The 19,068-nt window shown below is 38.5% G+C and overlaps 1 protein-coding gene across 1 annotated transcript in view; it reads left to right on the top strand.

The window, feature by feature from the left end:
- Positions 1-132: 132 nt before the first annotated feature.
- The window catches only part of LOC139959044 (late secretory pathway protein AVL9 homolog), a 35,305-nt gene continuing 16,369 nt past the window's right edge, over positions 133-19,068 (top strand). Inside the window, exons 1-4 of the mRNA XM_071956577.1 lie at positions 133-808; positions 3,949-4,069; positions 5,052-5,137; positions 15,504-15,575. Coding sequence (XP_071812678.1) covers positions 734-808; positions 3,949-4,069; positions 5,052-5,137; positions 15,504-15,575 — 354 coding nt within the window. The 5' untranslated portion in view covers positions 133-733. The remainder of the gene's footprint in view (positions 809-3,948; positions 4,070-5,051; positions 5,138-15,503; positions 15,576-19,068) is intronic.

Raw genomic sequence — 19,068 nt, 5'->3', positions numbered from 1 at the left:
ACACTTACCAAAACGAAACTAGCCGTACACAAAGAGCAGAATAGAAGAACATATTATCGTGAGAAGCGCTATTAGTGACGTCATACGGTCAGGTGCTTGAATTCGACCGAACAAAAATAACCGTACTGAACCTGGCATAAATAGTGCGACCTCAAATGAGAGGCAAACACTGGACTGAACCTGGGTAATTGCACAAGGTACCGGTCGGACTGTAATTTCGGTTGTGTACTTTCGATGACTGTTCTTTACAGCATATTGATCAATCGAAACTATTTTCGGTACTCTATTTTTCTTGGCAATGACATTTATTTGTAATTTCCACTCACTTTCAGTTGAGAGAAAGCAGAAATTCACTGGGACATCGATACAAGGAGCTCCGTTGTTAGTGTCGGCATACGTTTGACTCAATAGTAGTACAGACGCTAGTACTAGTATTATCCTAGCCTAACTCAGCCTACCTACTAGAAGTAGAAGTTAGAACTTTGACTAAACACCAATGTGTACAGGTGCTATTCTAGAACTATTTCTTTCAGTTTCACAAGAAAATCTTACAAATAGGGCAAACGTTAACACAAGCTATCTATTTTGATATTAGACAATGTCTTTTGTACACGTGAGCGTCGAAACTATCATTCTCAGTACTTGAAAACAGTAAAAGAACTAAAAGTACTTCATTTCCAAACTCCAGATGCCTCGGCAGTAACTTGTGTACCATATTATCGATATTGTCAACATGAATGAAGATCCTGTGTCAGGGTCTGTGTTGAATATTCTTGTTGTGGGATTTCATCACAAAAGAGGTTGTCAAGTAAGTATTGGGCTATTCTAAAAATAAAATGCTTCTTTCCTTAGGTTATGGCTAAGGTCATGTTTATAACATGTTCCCAGTATCCTTCAGTAATGTAATTAGAGAAAAAAAGTTTGTGTCCCAGGGACGCAAGCCCCCGATAAAGTTTGTGTCCCGTAAAGAAAAGCTTGCGTCCCGATCGAAAATCAATTACGTTTATGGTATGACTAATACTAGTGTAGTATCACTGCCTTTGTGAATGTTATACACAATATATAGGGCAGAAATGCTCAGTGCCTTAGCTTCGCTGTTTTTCAGGGGCAGCCCGGCCCGCCCCTCCTTTCGACCACCCTGCCGTTTCAACCAATGTTTACCCCCATTCCCCCCTCTTTTCATCCGCACTTGTACTTCCGTACTCGCCAACTAGGAGCTCAGTGCTTAGAATAAGATCTTGCAGCGATTCCAACAACCAACTCTTCAAAAATCCCAGTACCTACAGTGTGCATATCTCTCGCTAAATTCCAGTTCACTGAACTACTACTGCATGTACATGCCTGTTTGAGCTTCGTTTTCAACTACACATGCGCAAATCCTTAAAATCTGATCCAACATTTATCCTGGGCTCTTTGCAAGCAATCATCTATACGAAAATTACAGGTATGTGTGAAAAGCTTTTTACGCAATGTAGATTTAAAAAAAAGTTTACACACGATTTTGCGCCAAAATAACATTTACTGAGGCACGCGCTTAAATGGACCGCAAAAAGTTTTTTGCAACAAAACTACTGATGGTAAGAATGCACATTTTATATAAGCAACTCTTAATGCTGAGAGAAGAATCATACTGTGAGCTGAAATATCCTGTTCAGGATCAGAGATGTTAGCTTCCCACAAAATTCATACATTGTCTCCACTCATTAACATTTTCTGATGATACAATGATATATTACGTGATAGTCTCAGAAACAATGCAAGTGCATCTTCTGTGTCAAAAGGTATATATGTACTGTATGTGACAAGGCCTAACGTTTTGATACTGGAGTGCACACACATGATAGCCTATACCGCAAACTTCACTATCTCTACACAGGGGAAAGTAAAGTTCAAGTAATTGTTGTTAAACAACATACTACGTGTTCATTGAGCACTACAGAGAAGCAATAATTTTAACAGAAAATGGATGGGTACTATTTACCAATCAAATCACAAGAATTTTTGAAAAGCATCATTGTCTATTTTTAGCATGAAAATCTCCGTAATGGGGTGTACCTTGGGGTTGATTGTTATGATATATTTATTTTCAAACAAATTCATTGATCTGTAGCAGTAGGAGAACTTTTGGTTCTTATCAGTTGTAGTTTTTTGAAAAGAAATAATGAAAGATGTTCATTCAAAATGTGTTTTGTTATGTTTTCTGTTGACCTAGTTGTGAGTGTGTACTTGGGGTTTGTTTCTCATAAAAAGTTTGCGTCCGCGGGACGCACGCAATTTGAAGAGTTTGCGTCCCTGGCCAAAACATTGCGTTCCAAACAAGGAATCCTGCGTTCGTAACCATATGCATAGGATGCGGGGGGGGGGGGGCTGGGGGGCTGCAGCCTCCCAACCAAATAATTGTGTGAAAATTTGGGCAATATGCTTAGAATTTTTCGGGCACCTACTGTACTGAAAAGAAAAATAATTTGCAATGTGTTTTTCAATGGTTAAACTTATATTATTATGATCATTATTTTAACGACTTCTCCAATAATTATAACCGATATGGAAAAGTAATGAAACGGCAAATGATTGTATGCTATTGGCATGCTATGTTATAACTGGTTCATGCCTATATGATATGCCTATGTTATATATACATTAACATGACCGCGTGTGGAGTGCGCGAAAAATTTTGGTTATATTTTTCGGGCAAGTCGTTACAGCGCCCCCTCAAATCAAGTTGGGCTCCTACACCTATGTTCGTAACAATGCTGAGAGGAATCGTGATACACACCTGACAGTGATCACACAGTCACAGGCTGGATGTAAGGGGACTAGGGTTGAGGGCAGTTCATTCCTTTGGTTTTTGTTTTCTTGCCTAGTAGGTTCTTTCTTGTGTGACTTTTCTTAAAAAGTAGCAAGTACTGTATTTGCCAAAGCTTCATCATGTTTTGTAGCTTGCCTAATTGCCATTGCCCAAGTAATAAACATGTGGTTGTGTGGAATGACGATATGATCTAAATATTTATGGTTGGGATTCTTCTCCGAAGCTGCATGTTGCAACATCTAAATCAGACAAGCACATGGTTTGGTCTATAGTGTTCTTTTGTAATTTTATAATTATCTAGGCCCGGCCATAAAGTATTCTGGACTATTCTTTTAATTATTAAATTCAATTTTGTCTTTTCCTATCCATAAATCCTCTCTCCCTCTCCACAAAAAAAACCTGTCATATTTGGTTTTCAAACAAACAATACTCTAGGATATTTAAAATCAGAAATTTCTGTCATAAAACACAGTATGCTTAAAGCTATTCTTCATGATTTGGCCTTAAAACTCAATGTTGGCTGACAATGTTTTAAGTACTTTGTCAAATCTGGTCCTTTAAGTTAAACAGGTAGTCTCACAAGCACAGTTTTCTGATGTAGACATGTTTAAGCAAACCAGAGTTATCTTTGATGTAAATGATTACATATAGTTTGATTACAATATTTCTGTCCAAAGTGTGCATGCCATCTCTGTTTTCTTGCTAGTGAAACACAAATACTGTCCAGATGTCGAAAAGTTGAGCAAATGAACGATATGATATTTGCTTGCAAGATGTAAAGCTGAGTGATTGCAAACAATAAACTAGTTGAAACTAGTTGAAAGTCTTGTTGGGTAACCACAAAATATTTAAAGAAAGGAAAAAAATAGGAAAACAAAAACAAAAACACACACAAACACACAACCAAATTTGAAACTTAGGCATACAAAGGGAAGTATGGTAATGCAGTTTGTCATGTGATCCTCCTATCCTTTTTCAGTGCCATCAAGTACAATGCAGTCCTCATTTGAATTTACTTTTTAGTCCTTTTCTCTTCTCAATCCTTGGCAATAAGGGAGAGTTACGTTGAATCAATACATGTTTCAAGTATAAGCCAGTACTTACTACATACCACACTCATTTTTCTTTTCCTTCAATAGATTGATTTCTGCTTTCCCCCGCTGTTTGAAGATAAAGGCTGTGAGAGCAGAGATTTGCCTCCACAGTGGAAACACTTGCCTTGTCTTGCTCTGCCTGATGGGGCTCACAATTTTGACAAAGGTAAACAATGTACTGATACATATGATATGAATGAAGTAAATGAAGTAATGTTACTGTGCAAATGAAATGTTAAACAATGCCTTTGATTGTTGTGTGGAACATGTTAGACGTGCAGAACTTCTGATGTTTTTGCCTCATGGATAAGAAAATGGACTTGAAAACAGTAATATTGGCCACAATCAATAGAATTTGTTTTCAAAGTGTTTACAATATTGTGTAAATGAGTAGAATTTGAAAGGAACCCCTTGAGCTTGAAATGAATTAATATTAAATTAAAAAGAAGGTAAATAAATACAGAAGCATGAGGCAGAAATAGAAGAACAGCACTAGTCATATGTAAACCAGGGCTTCTCAGTAATTAATTGTTTTTGAGGGCCTTAGAGAAACATTGCTTGCACTTAAAGTGTCTGTGAGAACCAAACTCTCACTACCTATTGTTTATATGTGTATTGTCTATGTACTATGTATATTTGTATATGTATTCCAAGGGGATTCATATTGTGTCTGTATATTTCCAACATCATACTAGGGGATTCTTATATTGTCTGTATGCATCCAACACTATTCTAGGCAAATCATATATTTGTGTAGACCTGTATCCAACACTATACCAAGGGATTTATATATTTGTGTCTGTGTACTCCAACAATATACTAGGGGATTCATTTGAATGGAGTTGTCACTGAATTTATCATTACTATACAGTTGTTGCATTCTGGAGTCTATCTTGATATCATAATTTTTTATGTTAGTTTTCCAGTTGTACCTTGATTTCTACCTGACATGACTCCCTGTAAATAATGTACCTCCATCAACCCACGAATCCAAGCTTTAGTTGAATTGAAAGAGACAACTTTAGACCAGTTGATGAATTGATCTGCCTCCTCTCCAGTCTCCTGTTTGTGCATTGGACCCTGTTATTAGTTTAATTGAAAGTAGTAAAAATAATGACAAAGACTTGTTTTGTTTCTTTTCTTCACAGACACTATTTACTTCCTTCTGCCTGGTATAGATGATACCAAGAATACAGTTTATGGCATTTCTTGCTACAAACAGATGAGAACAAATGTAAGAGAATCTTTAAAGATCTGCTTGATTGGCTCCAATTACTTCACACTATAGCTAGGAAAGTTTTGTGTTTACGTAATTGACCTGTCACGGTCGTAAATCGACCACAGGCTCTAAAATTAGCCTGCTTGGCTTCTTAACGCCATTAGGATCTTTGTGTAAACACTGTGTGGAAATGTGTTCATGTCTACAGTGTAGTTAATCATACAGCGTTCGCACAAAGACCCTCATACAAGAAACATTATGTGGCAGGCGTTGCAGACTAATTGGTAAAAAGATGTCATTTTATGACCAAGGCAGGTCGATTATGTAACTCAAAAACCTTTCCATGATAGCTTTAGTTGGGGTCTCTACAGCAGTCCTTCAAGTAATAAAGTTAATAGTACTGATATAACCCCATTCAAGTTTATTCCATTCATGCCATGCCGTACCATGTCTGAAAACCTTGTAAACACTAACTCCAAGAGAAAGGTGAAATGAAGTTGATACTTGATAAGTGGATCCACCTTAGTGAGTGCAAATCCTTTTTTTTATTCTGGTGAGATCAAAGGTTATTTGAGGTAAGCAGAGGTCCAACTATGTAAACATGATAGACGCTAACAGTTAAGGTTGGATAGATTTTACATTTGTATGTGAAAATACCTTTAATAGTGAACACAAGAACCCAAGTCTTCCTGTCAATTGCCATTTGAGATCAACACAGTTCAAAGATCTGGAAACCTTTTAAACATCAAACCTCCAAACTTCATACTTTGCATCTAGAGCCACCTCAGTAAGAGCAAAGGTCAAAGGTTATGTGAGGATAAGAGAGGTCAAAGATGTAAACTCTTTTGAGTACAACTCTGATAGTTAAGGTTGGGTGTACTTGGTATGTGGATCCACCGTATTGAGTATAAGAAGCAGATCAAAGGTCATATGAGGCCAAAATGGAGGTCAAAGTCTGAAAATGTTGTAAACTCAATAATTAATTGACTTTCTCCAAGGGAGTTGCAAGAAATTTGGAATGCAAGAAGCCTATTTTCCCGACTTTCCTTTTCAGAGGCCATTTTTCATATCCTGTTCAAGTTAAAGTTGAAGCCTTGACGTTCTTGTTTCATAAATGAATTGCACACTTGAGTGAAGACTACATTATCCTTTAATAATGGCCTTTTCCCCTTCATAATATTCAAGTTCTGGAAATTCAAAAACTTTATTGCATTTTGAGTGGTGCCTTCCTTGTTGTTGTCATGATCACTGGCCATATTTTGCCATGTCCTGATCAAGCTCAAGTGGCTCTTGAAACATTTAAGTACTTTTATGAAGTTTTAATTGTACCACAGCAATTTTTGAGTACAGCTGCTGCAAGGTTTTGTGTGAGAGTGGTAAACTATTGAAGGTCACGTTTGTTAAATTAAAGGCATTCTTTCATGGAACAAAATGTTTTGAATTTAGGTAACCTGTATAAACAAAAATGTAAGTCATCCTTTCCTTGCATCAGGGAAATTAAGATAATTGGTCAGCAATATTTGTAACAGGTGGGCCTAAGCCTAAAGACAGGATAAGATTGTCTACAGGTCCCAAGTGCTTCAAAGCTGATATTTTAAAGCAACTGCTGAGTCAGTTTTTACACAAATTCACGACCAAGACACAAACACAAAGAATAGTACCATGAATCACTTATATTCAATCCTCCAATTTGGGAAAGGGAGATTGCATAAGGTATTTCAATAAAAATACAAAAGTTACATTAAAACTTCATACAACTTGATCACACTCTCGGTATGATACATTCTTACAATTACTTCTCAAAACAGGTTACTGTGAAATTGTAACAAGACTTAGCACAGATGCAGCATTGTTACGAACGCAGGATTCTGCGTCTGGGACGCAATGTCTTGGCCAGGGACACAAAACTCTTCAAATTGCTTGCGTCCGGGACGCAAACTTTTTTTGAGAAACAAACCCCAAGTATGCACACTAACAACTAGGTCAACAGAAAACATAACAAAACACATTTTTGAATGAACATCTTTCATTATTTCTTTTCAAAAAACCACAACTTCTTCTTACATGAACCAAATGTTCTCCTACCAGGGTTTTCGTTAGTAGCCGGGACCCGGGTCAAATGACCCGCTTACTGCACGTACATGACCCGGCTACTTTGCGACGATCAGTAAAACAAAAACAAAAACAAAAAAAATTAAATTAAAAAAAAAAAAAAATGACGAAAAAAATCGAGAGAAATAAATACCCACAACCAGGTCAGGTGTGATTGAAACTGTCACAGCAGTTAACTGTTGGTAAAAACTACAAGAAGTTGAACATTAGTAGTATGGTCGAGGAGATGAGGCCGAGGGGTGGGTGAGAGTAGAGGTAGGCGAAGGGCTTCTCTTGACATACAAATTGTTGCTCAACAGAGATAAAAGCTGAATAAAAAACAGAAGGTTCTATCACAGACCTAGTTGAGTATTTTTTGGCAGTAAAATCCTACTCACTTTGTAGGTACCGTAGACCTATTATCATTTTGTTATGATCGCACTTCATTTAATGCAGCAAGTGCGTCACACCCTTGCTAAGTTCGGTTCAGTGGCATAGCTACCTCCCTAGGCTCCATGACCCGAGTGTTAATAAAAAAATTCAGGAGAAAAAAAGAAAAATAGGACAGAAGAAAGGGGTGATTGGGAGGGGGCAATATCATTGACCAAACAACTGTATATTGCACCATTTTGCATCTAGAGACTTTTTAAATTGCAATTTTCCGTCAAAGGGGAGGGGGCCCCCTCCCCTTAGACCCCTCCCCTATGTCCGCATACAGACAGTCCCGCCTACTTTTCAACTTGACCCACCTACTTCATTTCTTAACAAAAACCCTGCCTACTCCTACAGATCATTAAATTGGTTTGAAAATAAACATATAATCATAACGATCGAGGTACAGGGTTAACAACACCCCATTACAGAGATTTTCATGCTTTGATGCTTTCAAAAATTCCTGTGATTTGATTGGTTAATAGTCCCCATCCATTGTCTGTGAAAATTCTTGCATCTGTAGTGCTCAAGGAGTATTTTGTTTATCCACAATTACTTCGAAAGTAATTTCCCCTGTGTAGAGATAGTGAAGCTTTTTGCGGTATAGGCTATCATGTGTGTGCACTCCAATATCATAACGTTAGGCCTCACATACAGTACTTATACCGTTTGACAAAGAAGAGGCACTTGCATTGTTTCTGAGACTATCACGTAATATTTGAATCATTGTTTTGATCAGAAAATGTTAATGAGTGGAGACAATCTATGAATTTTGTGGGAAGCTAACATCTCTGATCCTGAACAGGATATTTCAGCTTACAGTTTGTTTCCTCTTTTTGTATTAATAGTTGCTAATGTAAAATGTGCATTCTTACCATCAGTAGTTTCTGTTGCAAAAATTTTTCGCGGTCCAATAAACCACATGCTTCAGTGAATGTTATTTTGGCGCAACATTCCTGTGTAAACTATTGTACTTTAGAACATTGAACTGGTTTTTTAAAATCTACATTGTGTAACAAGGGACGAAATAGTTTTAGAGAATTGATTAGCAATAATTGCTCGACAATTCTTGGAAATAACAATTAGCATTAGCAGGTACTGCATCTTTTGCTAATCAAAAGTAATATTGATTAGCAACTGGCAATTCTTGGGTAGCAAATTGCTATGCGAACCCAGTTATTTCGTCCCTTGTGTAAAAAGCTATTCACATAGACCTTCTGTAATTTTCGTATAGATGATTGCTTGCAAAGATCCCAGGATAAATGTTGGATCAGATTTTAAGGATTTGCGCATGTGTAGTTGAAAATGAAACTCGAACAGGCATGTACATGCAGTAGTACAGTGAACTGTGTGGAATTTAGCGAGAGATATGCACACTGTACAGTAGGTACTGGGATTTTTGAAGAGTTGGTTGTTGGAATCGCAGGCCGGGCAGCCCCTGAAAAATAGCGAAGCTAAGGCACTGAGCATTTCTGCCCTATATATTGTGTATAACATTCACAAAGTATAGGCAGTGATACTACACTGGTATTAGTAACAGAAGGGCATATGATAAACGTAATTATTTTTCGATCGGGACGCAAGCTTTTTTTAAGGGACGCAAACTTTTTCGGGAGCTTACGTCTCCTGGGACGCAAACTTTTTTTCACTAATAACATTTCTGCAGATGGTGTGAATCTAGATAGATAATATTAAGGCTGCAATGTGGACTGCAGTATACTGTACATCAAACCAGGTACAGTGTACTTAGAACCTTTTTTTTATTCTTCTTTTCATTTCGGAAATGTCGAAACACTGGTTTAACCAGTGTTTTGACATTTCAGAAATGAATTTCCTGAAATGGACTTATATTTCATGCAATAGATCCAATCAGTAGGGATAAACTGTGCCCTATTGCAAAAACAAAGAACCAACAGTGGTTTAACCAGTGTTTCGACATTTCAGAAATGAATTTCCCAGAATTGCGCTGCTACATTTCCTGAAATCTGGTGACTATTTCCTGAAATGGACTGATATTTCCTGCAATAGATCCAATCAGTAGGGATAAACTGTGCCTTTTGCAGAAACAAAGAACCAACAGTGGTTTAACCAGTGTTTCGACATTTTAGAAATGAATTTCCCAGAGTTGCGTTGCTACATTTCCTGAAATCTGGTGACTATTTCCTGAAATGGACTGATATTTTATGCAATAGATCCAATTGTAATTATCAGTAGGGATAAACTGTGCCCAATTGCAAAAACAATGAACCAACAGTGTATGCACTTTGTAGTTTCATTCATGCAATAATAGAACAAAAAACTTAAACTATTCCCTTGCTAAGTCTGCTAAGTTGTTGTGGATATCGCGTTTGAATTGTGTTAACACAAATTGCTCACGAAAGTTACACTAATGCGATAAAAGAACGACATGCAACTTGTTTACAATTGACGTACCATAGAGAAACGTTAAAGAGCAGAAATAGGAATCAGCTCTAACAAGATAGGTTATACTCACATCTCGTATTCCACACACAAACTGTAGAAAAGTTCAAATTGTAAACCTGCCAAGTAGTCCTTTTTATGGAGAATGACATCAAAACTACATTGCAAGCCTGAATAAGCAAGTCAATATTTGACTTGATCAAGTCTCCAGCTAGTGGCATTATTTCCCAAAATGACTGGAAAATTAAGATGGAAGACATTTTAATACTCACACCAAAATACATACTGGTGGTGAATACTTTAAAGTTGAAACCCAAATGTCATGATCATTGCATATGATCTGTGGCCTATATTTCATCATAACTGAAAACTCTAGACAAGGCCCTGCTTTTGACCTCACATGACGACAAATATAGTTTTCCTGAACAACTTAGGTTCACCACGATTCAAATGTTAATGCTCTAGGAGTAGTAGCGTTTGTTTCATTTTCAGAAATTGACCTCAAACGACCTTCAAATTTATAGAATATGTCGCATGTATGAAAACTCAACTCACACAAACCACTGACAAAATTTCAGACAAATGAAATAAAAAAATGACAAAATGGCGTCAATCAAGCACAATGGGAAAAAGTGACAGAATTTTGGCAGAATCGCATCATTGCTATTGCACTGCTGGTCACATGACTACCCCTATGCCCCCCCCCCCCCATCCGATTGGTTATTTCTGGCAAGATGCTGTCCACTGATACAATCAGTAATTAGGTCATGGATGAGTCCTTGTTAATATTTGTGTCACAAATTTGTCTTCCCTTCCCCAGCTCTGAGATAATGGATAAACTATTTTGTTACCCTTTCCCAGGGTATACTGTTCTTCTAAATACTACAAAGCTAGAGCGAACCTCAAGCTTCATCACCTTTGCAGGCTCTGGGTACATCCTGAGAGATGAGAATATAACAATGGATATCTACAAAAAAAATGTGAAAGTTAAATAACCATAACTAATCTCCTACCTGTACCCAGCTGGGACAGAGAATGCTTGTTTACTCTTACACTTATTTACACATATCACACAAATTGCTACAACTAGCAAGTGAAATCAATAAATAATCAGCCCACCACGGCATTCATGACACCAGGGTTACACTTACAACTTGAACATTTCACTTTGTTAATTCACTCTCGTAAGATAAAAAACCAAAGAAAAGTGGAGGTACAGTATGGCAACCCAAAGTCTGCCCAAGTAAACCCAAGTCTGCCCCAGTAACCCCAAGTCGGCCTAAGTAGCCCCAAGTATGCCTAAGTAGCCCCAAGTCTGCCTAAGTAGCCCCAAGTCTGCCCCAGTAACTCCAAGTCTGCCTAAGTAACTCCAAGTCTGTGTAAGTAACCCCAAGTCTGTGTAAGTAACCCCATGTCTGCCTAAGTAACCCCAAATCTGCCTAAGTAACCCCAAGTATGCCCCAGTAACCCCAAGTCTGCCTAAGTAGCCCCAAGTATGCCTAAGTACCCCCAAGTCTGCCCTAGTAACTCCAAGTCTGCCTAAGTAACCCCAAGTCTGTGTAAGTAGCCCCAAGTCTGTCTAAGTAGCCCCAAGTCTGTGTAAGTAACCCCAAGTCAGCCCCAGTAACTCCAAGTCTGCCTAAGTAACCCCAAGTCTGTGTAAGTAGCCCCAAGTCTGTCTAAGTAACCCCAAGTATGCCCCAGAAACCCCAAGTCTGCGTAAGTACTGTAGCCCAAAGTATGCCTAAGCAGCCCCAAGTCTGCCTAGGTAATCCCAAGACTGCCTAAGCAGCACCAAGTCTGCCTAAGTAACCCCAAGTCTGCCTCAGTAGCCCCAAGTCTGCCCTAGTAACTCCAAGTGTCTGCCTAAGTAACCCCAAGTCTGTGTAAGTAGCCCCAAGTCGGCCTAAGTAGCCCCAAGTCTGCCTAAGTAGCCCCAAGTCTGCCCAAGTAACTCCAAGTCTGCCTAAGTAACCCCAAGTCTGCCTAAGTACCCCCAAGTCTGCCCTAGTAATGCCAAGTCTGTCTAAGTAACCCCAAGTCTGCCTAAGTACCCCCAAGTCTGCCCTAGTAACTCCAAGTCTGCCTAAGTAACCCCGAGTCTGCCTAAGTACCCCCAAGTCTGCCCTAGTAACCCCAAGACTGTGTAAGTAGCCCCCAGTCTGCCCTAGTAACTCCAAGTCTGCCTAAGTAGCCCCAAGTCTGCCTTAGTAGCCCCAAGTCTGCCCTAGTAACTCCAAGTCTGCCTAAGTGACCCCAAGTCTGCCTAAGTACCCCCAAGTCTGCCCTAGTAAACCCAAGTCTGTGTAAGTAGCCCCAAGTCTGTGTAAGTAGCCCCAAGTCTGCCCTAGTAACCCCAAGTCTGCCTAAGTAGCCCCAAGTCTGCCTCAGTAGCCCCAAGTCTGCCCTAGTAACTCCAAGTCTGCCTACTGTAAGTAACCCCAAGTCTGTGTAAGTAGCCCCAAGTCTGCCCTAGTAACTCCAAGTCTGCCCTAGTAACTCCAAGTCTGCCTAAGTAACCCCAAGTCTGCCTAAGTAGCCCCAAGTCTGCCCTAGTAACTCCAAGTCTGCCTAAGTAACCCCAAGTCTGTGTACGTAGCCCCAAGTCTGCCCTAGTAACTCCAAGTCTGTGTAAGTAGCCCCAAGTTGGCCTAAGTAGCCCCAAGTCTGCCTAAGTACCCCCAAGTATGCCCTAGTAACTCTAAGTCTGCTTAAGTAACCCCAAGTCGGCCTAAGTAACCCCAAGTCTGCCCCAGTAACTCCAAGTCTTCCTAAGTAACCCCAGGTCTGTGTAAGTAGCCCCAAGTCTGTCTAAGTAACCCCAAGTCTGCCTAAGTAACCCTAAGTCTGCCCCAGTAACCCCAAGTCTGCCTCAACACACAACTTCAACATCTCATGTACGGGATAGAAAAGACACAAGCCACACCACTGTATGTTAATTGTGAAAATGGTACAGTAGCTCACTTTAGGAACTTCAAATCAGATCTGTACGGTTTTGTATTTTTTGACCCCCTATAGGAAACTTTTAAGTTGAATACATTATATTTTAATTGCAGTATCACTTTATTAGTGTGACTGATGACTGCTTTCTTGGAATAGTGAGACTTACTGAATACCTGCTGTTTAATGTGAAACTCTTTGCTCGCTTGCCGTACATAATAACTGGTAATAATATACAGGTAGGTAAAGTTACCAGTCATTTACTAAAATGGTGAATGGTACCGTACAGTGTCACTTTCTCATTTCTCCCTGTTACTATTTATAGCACTGCTACGTTGTGTAGTATTTGCATTTAGTGCATTGTTCATTGTTTCAGGAGAGACTTTTGTTTATGGAGGGTATAGTTCATCTCTATTGCTACCAAAGTTTAGCATTTTAAAATTTTGTAAAAGAAAAAACAGAATGATGAGTATCGAAGGGGTGCGGGGGACAATGAACTCTGCTATGCGTGACCAGTCAAATACAGAATGATGAAGGGGTGCGGGGAAAAGCGTGACAGATAATTAGCCAATGGATATGTACTTAACATAAACAGATGTCAGCATACTTTTTGAAATATGACAGGCTTCCACAAAGTTCAAAGTAGCAGCATGGTAAATTGGTTAGTGAACAGTGATGTACTGTGGGGGAAGTCCTTTAACTTTAAAACTGTTAGCCTGGTGCATACTGTAAACATTGGCATTGTTGTATGTAGGCTGCTGGTGTGAACAATAGCACCTTCATACATATATCACAAAATCTGACTTACTTGTAAGTTGTGAAAAGTAAATATATTGGTAAATTGTGTGAAACAATTGTGTAAATTGTGTATTGGTTCAGAGTTTGAGATAAAATTGAAATTGTCAAACTTTCTCACTTAGCCAATATCTTTATCCTTGTATGCTCAGTATTTTAATATTTATATTATATTGTTATATGCAATATCAGTATATCATAAATACATGCAGTCTTGATGACAGTGGTTAGGGATACCAGTACAATTAATACTGTATAATATCATGATTATGAATGACTCAGCACTTATTACCAAATGCTTGAAGTACAGTCAATCATCAAAAATTTTAGTTACTACACTAAAACCATCTTTAAATCCACATTTCAAAACTGACAATTTCAAGTAGTTCTTTTGGAATTATTACTATGGGCCAAAGGGAGTTAATGAATGTTGAAGATCTTTGTTATGATTGGACAAGTACAGTATATTGTCTCTCTGCATTCTGATTGCGCACTCGTGAAAGTTTAAATTGCACTATATAATTTTTTTTACATATTGCATATAGATCAGCTCTTTCTTGCTGGTTACTGTATTAGTAATATCAGTAAGCATATGCAGGTATGGATATTTCCCTTGTTTCATGATATTGTAGATCGATGCTATGTATTTGACTATTAGTGTAATTTATACAGCCATCACATTGAGGTAGCATTGCCAAATGGCAGCTCTCTTAAAAGGAAACCAAGGGCATCATAGAAAAGAATGAACATCCAGAGTACTTTTTAAATTGTGTCAAATTTCCCTTTCATTCGTGAGGTGTTTTAACTGCAATTGGAGGAAAATGTTGCTGATGAACTAAAATTACCAAATTTGCAGAATTGAATTAGAACCTTTTCTAACCTTTTGTCCTGTCTAAATAACTTTGTTGATTAATCATGATTTGAACATTGCAATTGAAATTTTTCTATGGAATTACTAGTTGAAATTATCAAAGAATTCCTCTTTGAAACCCTGGGAAACTAACCCTTTTAACAAAACCAAGAAATTTGTAATACCTATAAAACTGGTTAAATTTTGTCTATAAAAAGGGAAGTAACACAACATTGAACAATCAAACAAACTTGTCCCTCAATTGCTTGTTACTGTATCAGTAACTTTAGTAGACACATTTTATTTGCATAGTAGTACAGTAGCCATCATTTACAGCAAAGGCATGTACACACAAAGTTGGATCTCTCTAGTGGCTTTCAGTTATATGGTGTGTCTATATATATATAGAGATATATATATAGAGATAGGTGAGAGCATCAGAGATACAATTCAATTAAGCTCTTCTCCAGCCTCATTCCCCTCTGACCCCATCCCCCTCTGACCCCATGCCCATTCTACAGCCTCATCCCCCTCTGACCCCATTCCCCAGTCTCATCTCCCTCTGACCCCCTCTCTCAGTCTCATCCCCCTCTGACCCCAGTCCCCTTCTCCTGCCTCATCCCCCTCTGACCTCAGGCCCCTTCTCCATCTGCATCCCTCTGATCCCCATGCCCCTTCTCCAACCTCATTCCCCTCTTACCCCATTCTCCTTCTACTGCCTCATCCCCTCTGACACCATTCCCCTTCTCCAGCCCCATTTCCCAGTCTACAAATCTAATATGTCAAGAGATTAAGCTGTTCTGATCATTTTTTAGATTATTCAAGGTTCCACATACTCTTCTTTTTTTCCAGGACTTGATACGGAAGAGTTCAGAGGTCACCAGATGTACCGTGCAGAAGAGTGTTGTTGTTCTTAGCAAATTGGTAAGAATTTTGTCAACTCTCAAAGAAGGAGTTAACATTTAAGAAAGAGTTATATACAAGAAACATGATTCCATGCTGATGTTGAAAGTGGTATCTCACCTGGTCTGCCTCTCTCAGAAAACCGACCATTCCTGGACTGTATCAATATTAAATATATGTGGTGTGGCCAAACCCCCTACCAGCTCCCCCAGATGTAGCTCCCAGGGCCAGTACAAATGACTGTAGATTTGTAGATTTTGATCTGTTGAAGAATTGTTGAAACTATTGCTATCAGTCCAGGTTACACTACTACATCACTCTTAATTTTGAGAAATGAGGCTTTTTGAAACAAGTGAGGTTCATAAAATAAGGTGTCTGGACTAGTTCTAACAGACAGATTGTTTAGTCCGTTCCTCAGGTGTACCATAAAACTTTATAGGCAAACATGAGACTTTACAGCCTCAAATAACATGTCTACAATGCAATTGGTGTTGAATGTGATCCAAGTTTACCCTGTTGTACATATGAAGGTAAAATAATGTGTTTTTGTCTAGATGTTTGTAAAGCAATGGAATGCCCAGATGCCAAGGTCATCATCAATTAAGTCTTAGCAGAGAATTCCAGCATTTTAGCATTACAGGCAGTATATTTCCAGTCGTCTTGAACTATGACATCTACAGTATGACTAAGAGTTGGCCCAAAGTCCCCTTTTAAAATGCAACTGTGTTTTTGAGATAGAAAAGCAGAGGAAAGGTAAACATTTCCTTGTCCTTTGTCGAGATGATCTTATAAAGGGGAGAGGCTCAAAAGTAAAGCACCCTGCGTCCTTTCCTTTGAGTGGAAATTGTCATTTCTTTTGGTGAGAAGCCATTTTCTGTCAAGTTATGAATGAATCTAGTCACTGGATCATGAGATTGACATTTTGTGAAATATAGCAACCTTTTTAACTGCCCAAGTTAAACTCACAAAAAGCGTGAAAATACATTGAAAGTAAGACTAAAAGTAAAATGATTCTTTCACCAAACTATTCCCAGCAATCGCCCACAAGTTTTCTTTGATACAGTGGTTCCGAAACTGAAAGTCAGTTGGTCGAAATGATTTGAACCGAAATTATCTTATAAGATAATGATCACACATGTTTTGTTACGGAACTTAATTTATTGTGTCGTTCAGTTCCTTGCTTTTAGATTTATTTTCTTTAGGAAAAGAAAGGCTTGCAACATGTCACGGGGGGGGGCTTCCGTGTCCCTCAGAATGTGTCAGCAGAAATAGAAGAAAGCACTCGACATATTCTAAGGCTAAACTAGGCTATTGGACCTACACTATGTCATCTTTAATGAACATATTTAACAGCCAGGATTCATCAGAGTGATTCAGCGAATAAACAATAGTGTTGATCTGGAATAAAGAAAGGATCCTGTTTTGATTTTTTTTTTTCTGGCAATGTGGGGCCCTTCTAGTTAATATTGAGAGTAATTAACCTTTTGTACACAAGGAAGTCTTCTCCTCTCCCCATTCCCCATTTCTGGTATATATAATATACCATTCCATGGTGGCATTGCTAAATGGCATCATACATATCTATTGGACAGGCTGTGTGCCTGGCTGTTATTTGTAGGTTAAATGCTCTATCATTGGTACCAGTTTATCAATCAAGAAGTCTTTTATCGATCAACTATGTGTTCAAGACAGGTTTCTGTGTTGAAACTAAAAGGCAGCTTCACCCTCTATCTGAATAAAATAAATAAAAAAACTCATCAGCCGACTGTATCCCATAAAGACACATTTGAGTTAATAATTAATACCAGTATTTAATTTTAATCAGTGTTGCTTGTGCTTGCATATGACTAAAGCCACTCATCAGGGCCACTTGTCAGAGCTTGTTTTGGTGTCTTGCTGGAAGAAGAGGAACCTATGCAGACAGGTTGGCATGTGTATGTTTGCATATGGATGAGTGTTTGTGTGAGCATCTGTAACACTTGCTTGGGTCCACAATATTTAACTCAACAATGGAGTGTAATGGATATTTGTCATACTTGCTATGTAGATATGTTATAGCGAGAAGATGAGCCCCTATCATTTTGGGCAGTGATATTATGAATATTAATGAGGTTATGGGGTCAAATGTCAAATCTTTACATTGCAATAACTGCAACCTTAAGTCAGATTGTAGCCAAACTTGGTATGCAGTTGGTGGTTAATAGCTGGTGCATGTAGGCCTGATTTTTGTAGGGACCGTCAAAACCTCAAATTCCAGGCCCTTTTTTGGGCTGGGTGGGCATAAATTTTATTTCCACCATTTTTGGACACATTCTTTGGCCCCAAATTTGTAGTGCCCAATATGTTTGGGAGGCAAATATATTTTGATCCACTTAGTGTAGGCCAAATATGTTCGGGACCATTTAGGCGTAAACTTTTATCGGCCAAATGTTTTTGGGAAGGGCCGAAATTTTAAATTTGAATAACTCCTCAAACTTAATTCAGATTCTATCCAACTTGGAATACAGTGTTGGTTAATAGCTGGTACATGTTTGCATAAATATTATGATATTGGGTGATGACATACAATACTTTAGTACTCCACTAAGCAAGGAATCATAGTGTTCTGTTGGGCTCTTGTTTCTGTTGTCCATTGGTTCGAAAATATGTAATTATATAGAAAGAACGACCACTATGTCAACAAGCAGGAGTGATGTGTAGGTTTGGTTAATAGAACACCTACTGTGGACCTGTAAAACTCCCCTTCAGTTGTAATATAGGCCTACCACTATATTTAATTCCTTGTCGAAGGCAAAAGGAATCTTATGAGATGGTGATGGCATGCGTGTGTGTGTATATGTGTTACGCCGCTTGTGAACACGATATCTTAAGAAGAGAAACGTTGTTGAATATCATACTTAGTGTGTCAGTGCCCCATATTGAGTAGAAGAACCATATTGTGTTTGGTGGACGTCAAAGGTCATTTGAGGTCACCAGAGGTCAAATAGTGAAAACCTTGTAAACTAGAACAATCAAGCAGGAAAACATGTCAGGATCTAGATATATGGCATGTAATGCCCAAACTTGAATGCAAGAAGCTGATTTATGGCCATGTTAACATGTCATCAATCCATTTGATCCACTATTATTAAATTATTAATGAAGACCTGTGGAGGGTACAAAAACCCTTTTGAAAAATGGTGGAGATCAGATGTCAAACTGTGGAAGCCTTGTGAACATGATATCCCAGAGATAAAACTTAGATGACTCATGCTGTGATTCATGGTTCAATGCCCATGGTTCAATGCCCATGGATCTTAAACATTCTATATCTCAGTGTAAACACAGTGACTTCACCAGGAAGAAAAAGAGTCAATTTGAAACAATAAGCCTTTTGGCTTCCTGGTTGTTCAATTTCAGTATCTCCAAAGTGATGAAGGATGATGCCAAATATATTATTGGGGAGTCTCTAAGTATAATGCAACCTGAATTTGATGTAAACAACTCTTTAGCCACTGAAATTTGGTCCTCTTTG

Source organism: Apostichopus japonicus, chromosome 18, assembly GCF_037975245.1.
Source record: "Apostichopus japonicus isolate 1M-3 chromosome 18, ASM3797524v1, whole genome shotgun sequence".
Classification (NCBI taxonomy): Eukaryota; Metazoa; Echinodermata; class Holothuroidea; order Aspidochirotida; family Stichopodidae; genus Apostichopus; species Apostichopus japonicus.
Note: the sequence above shows the minus strand (reverse complement) of the source record. Positions and strands in the feature narration are given on the sequence as shown.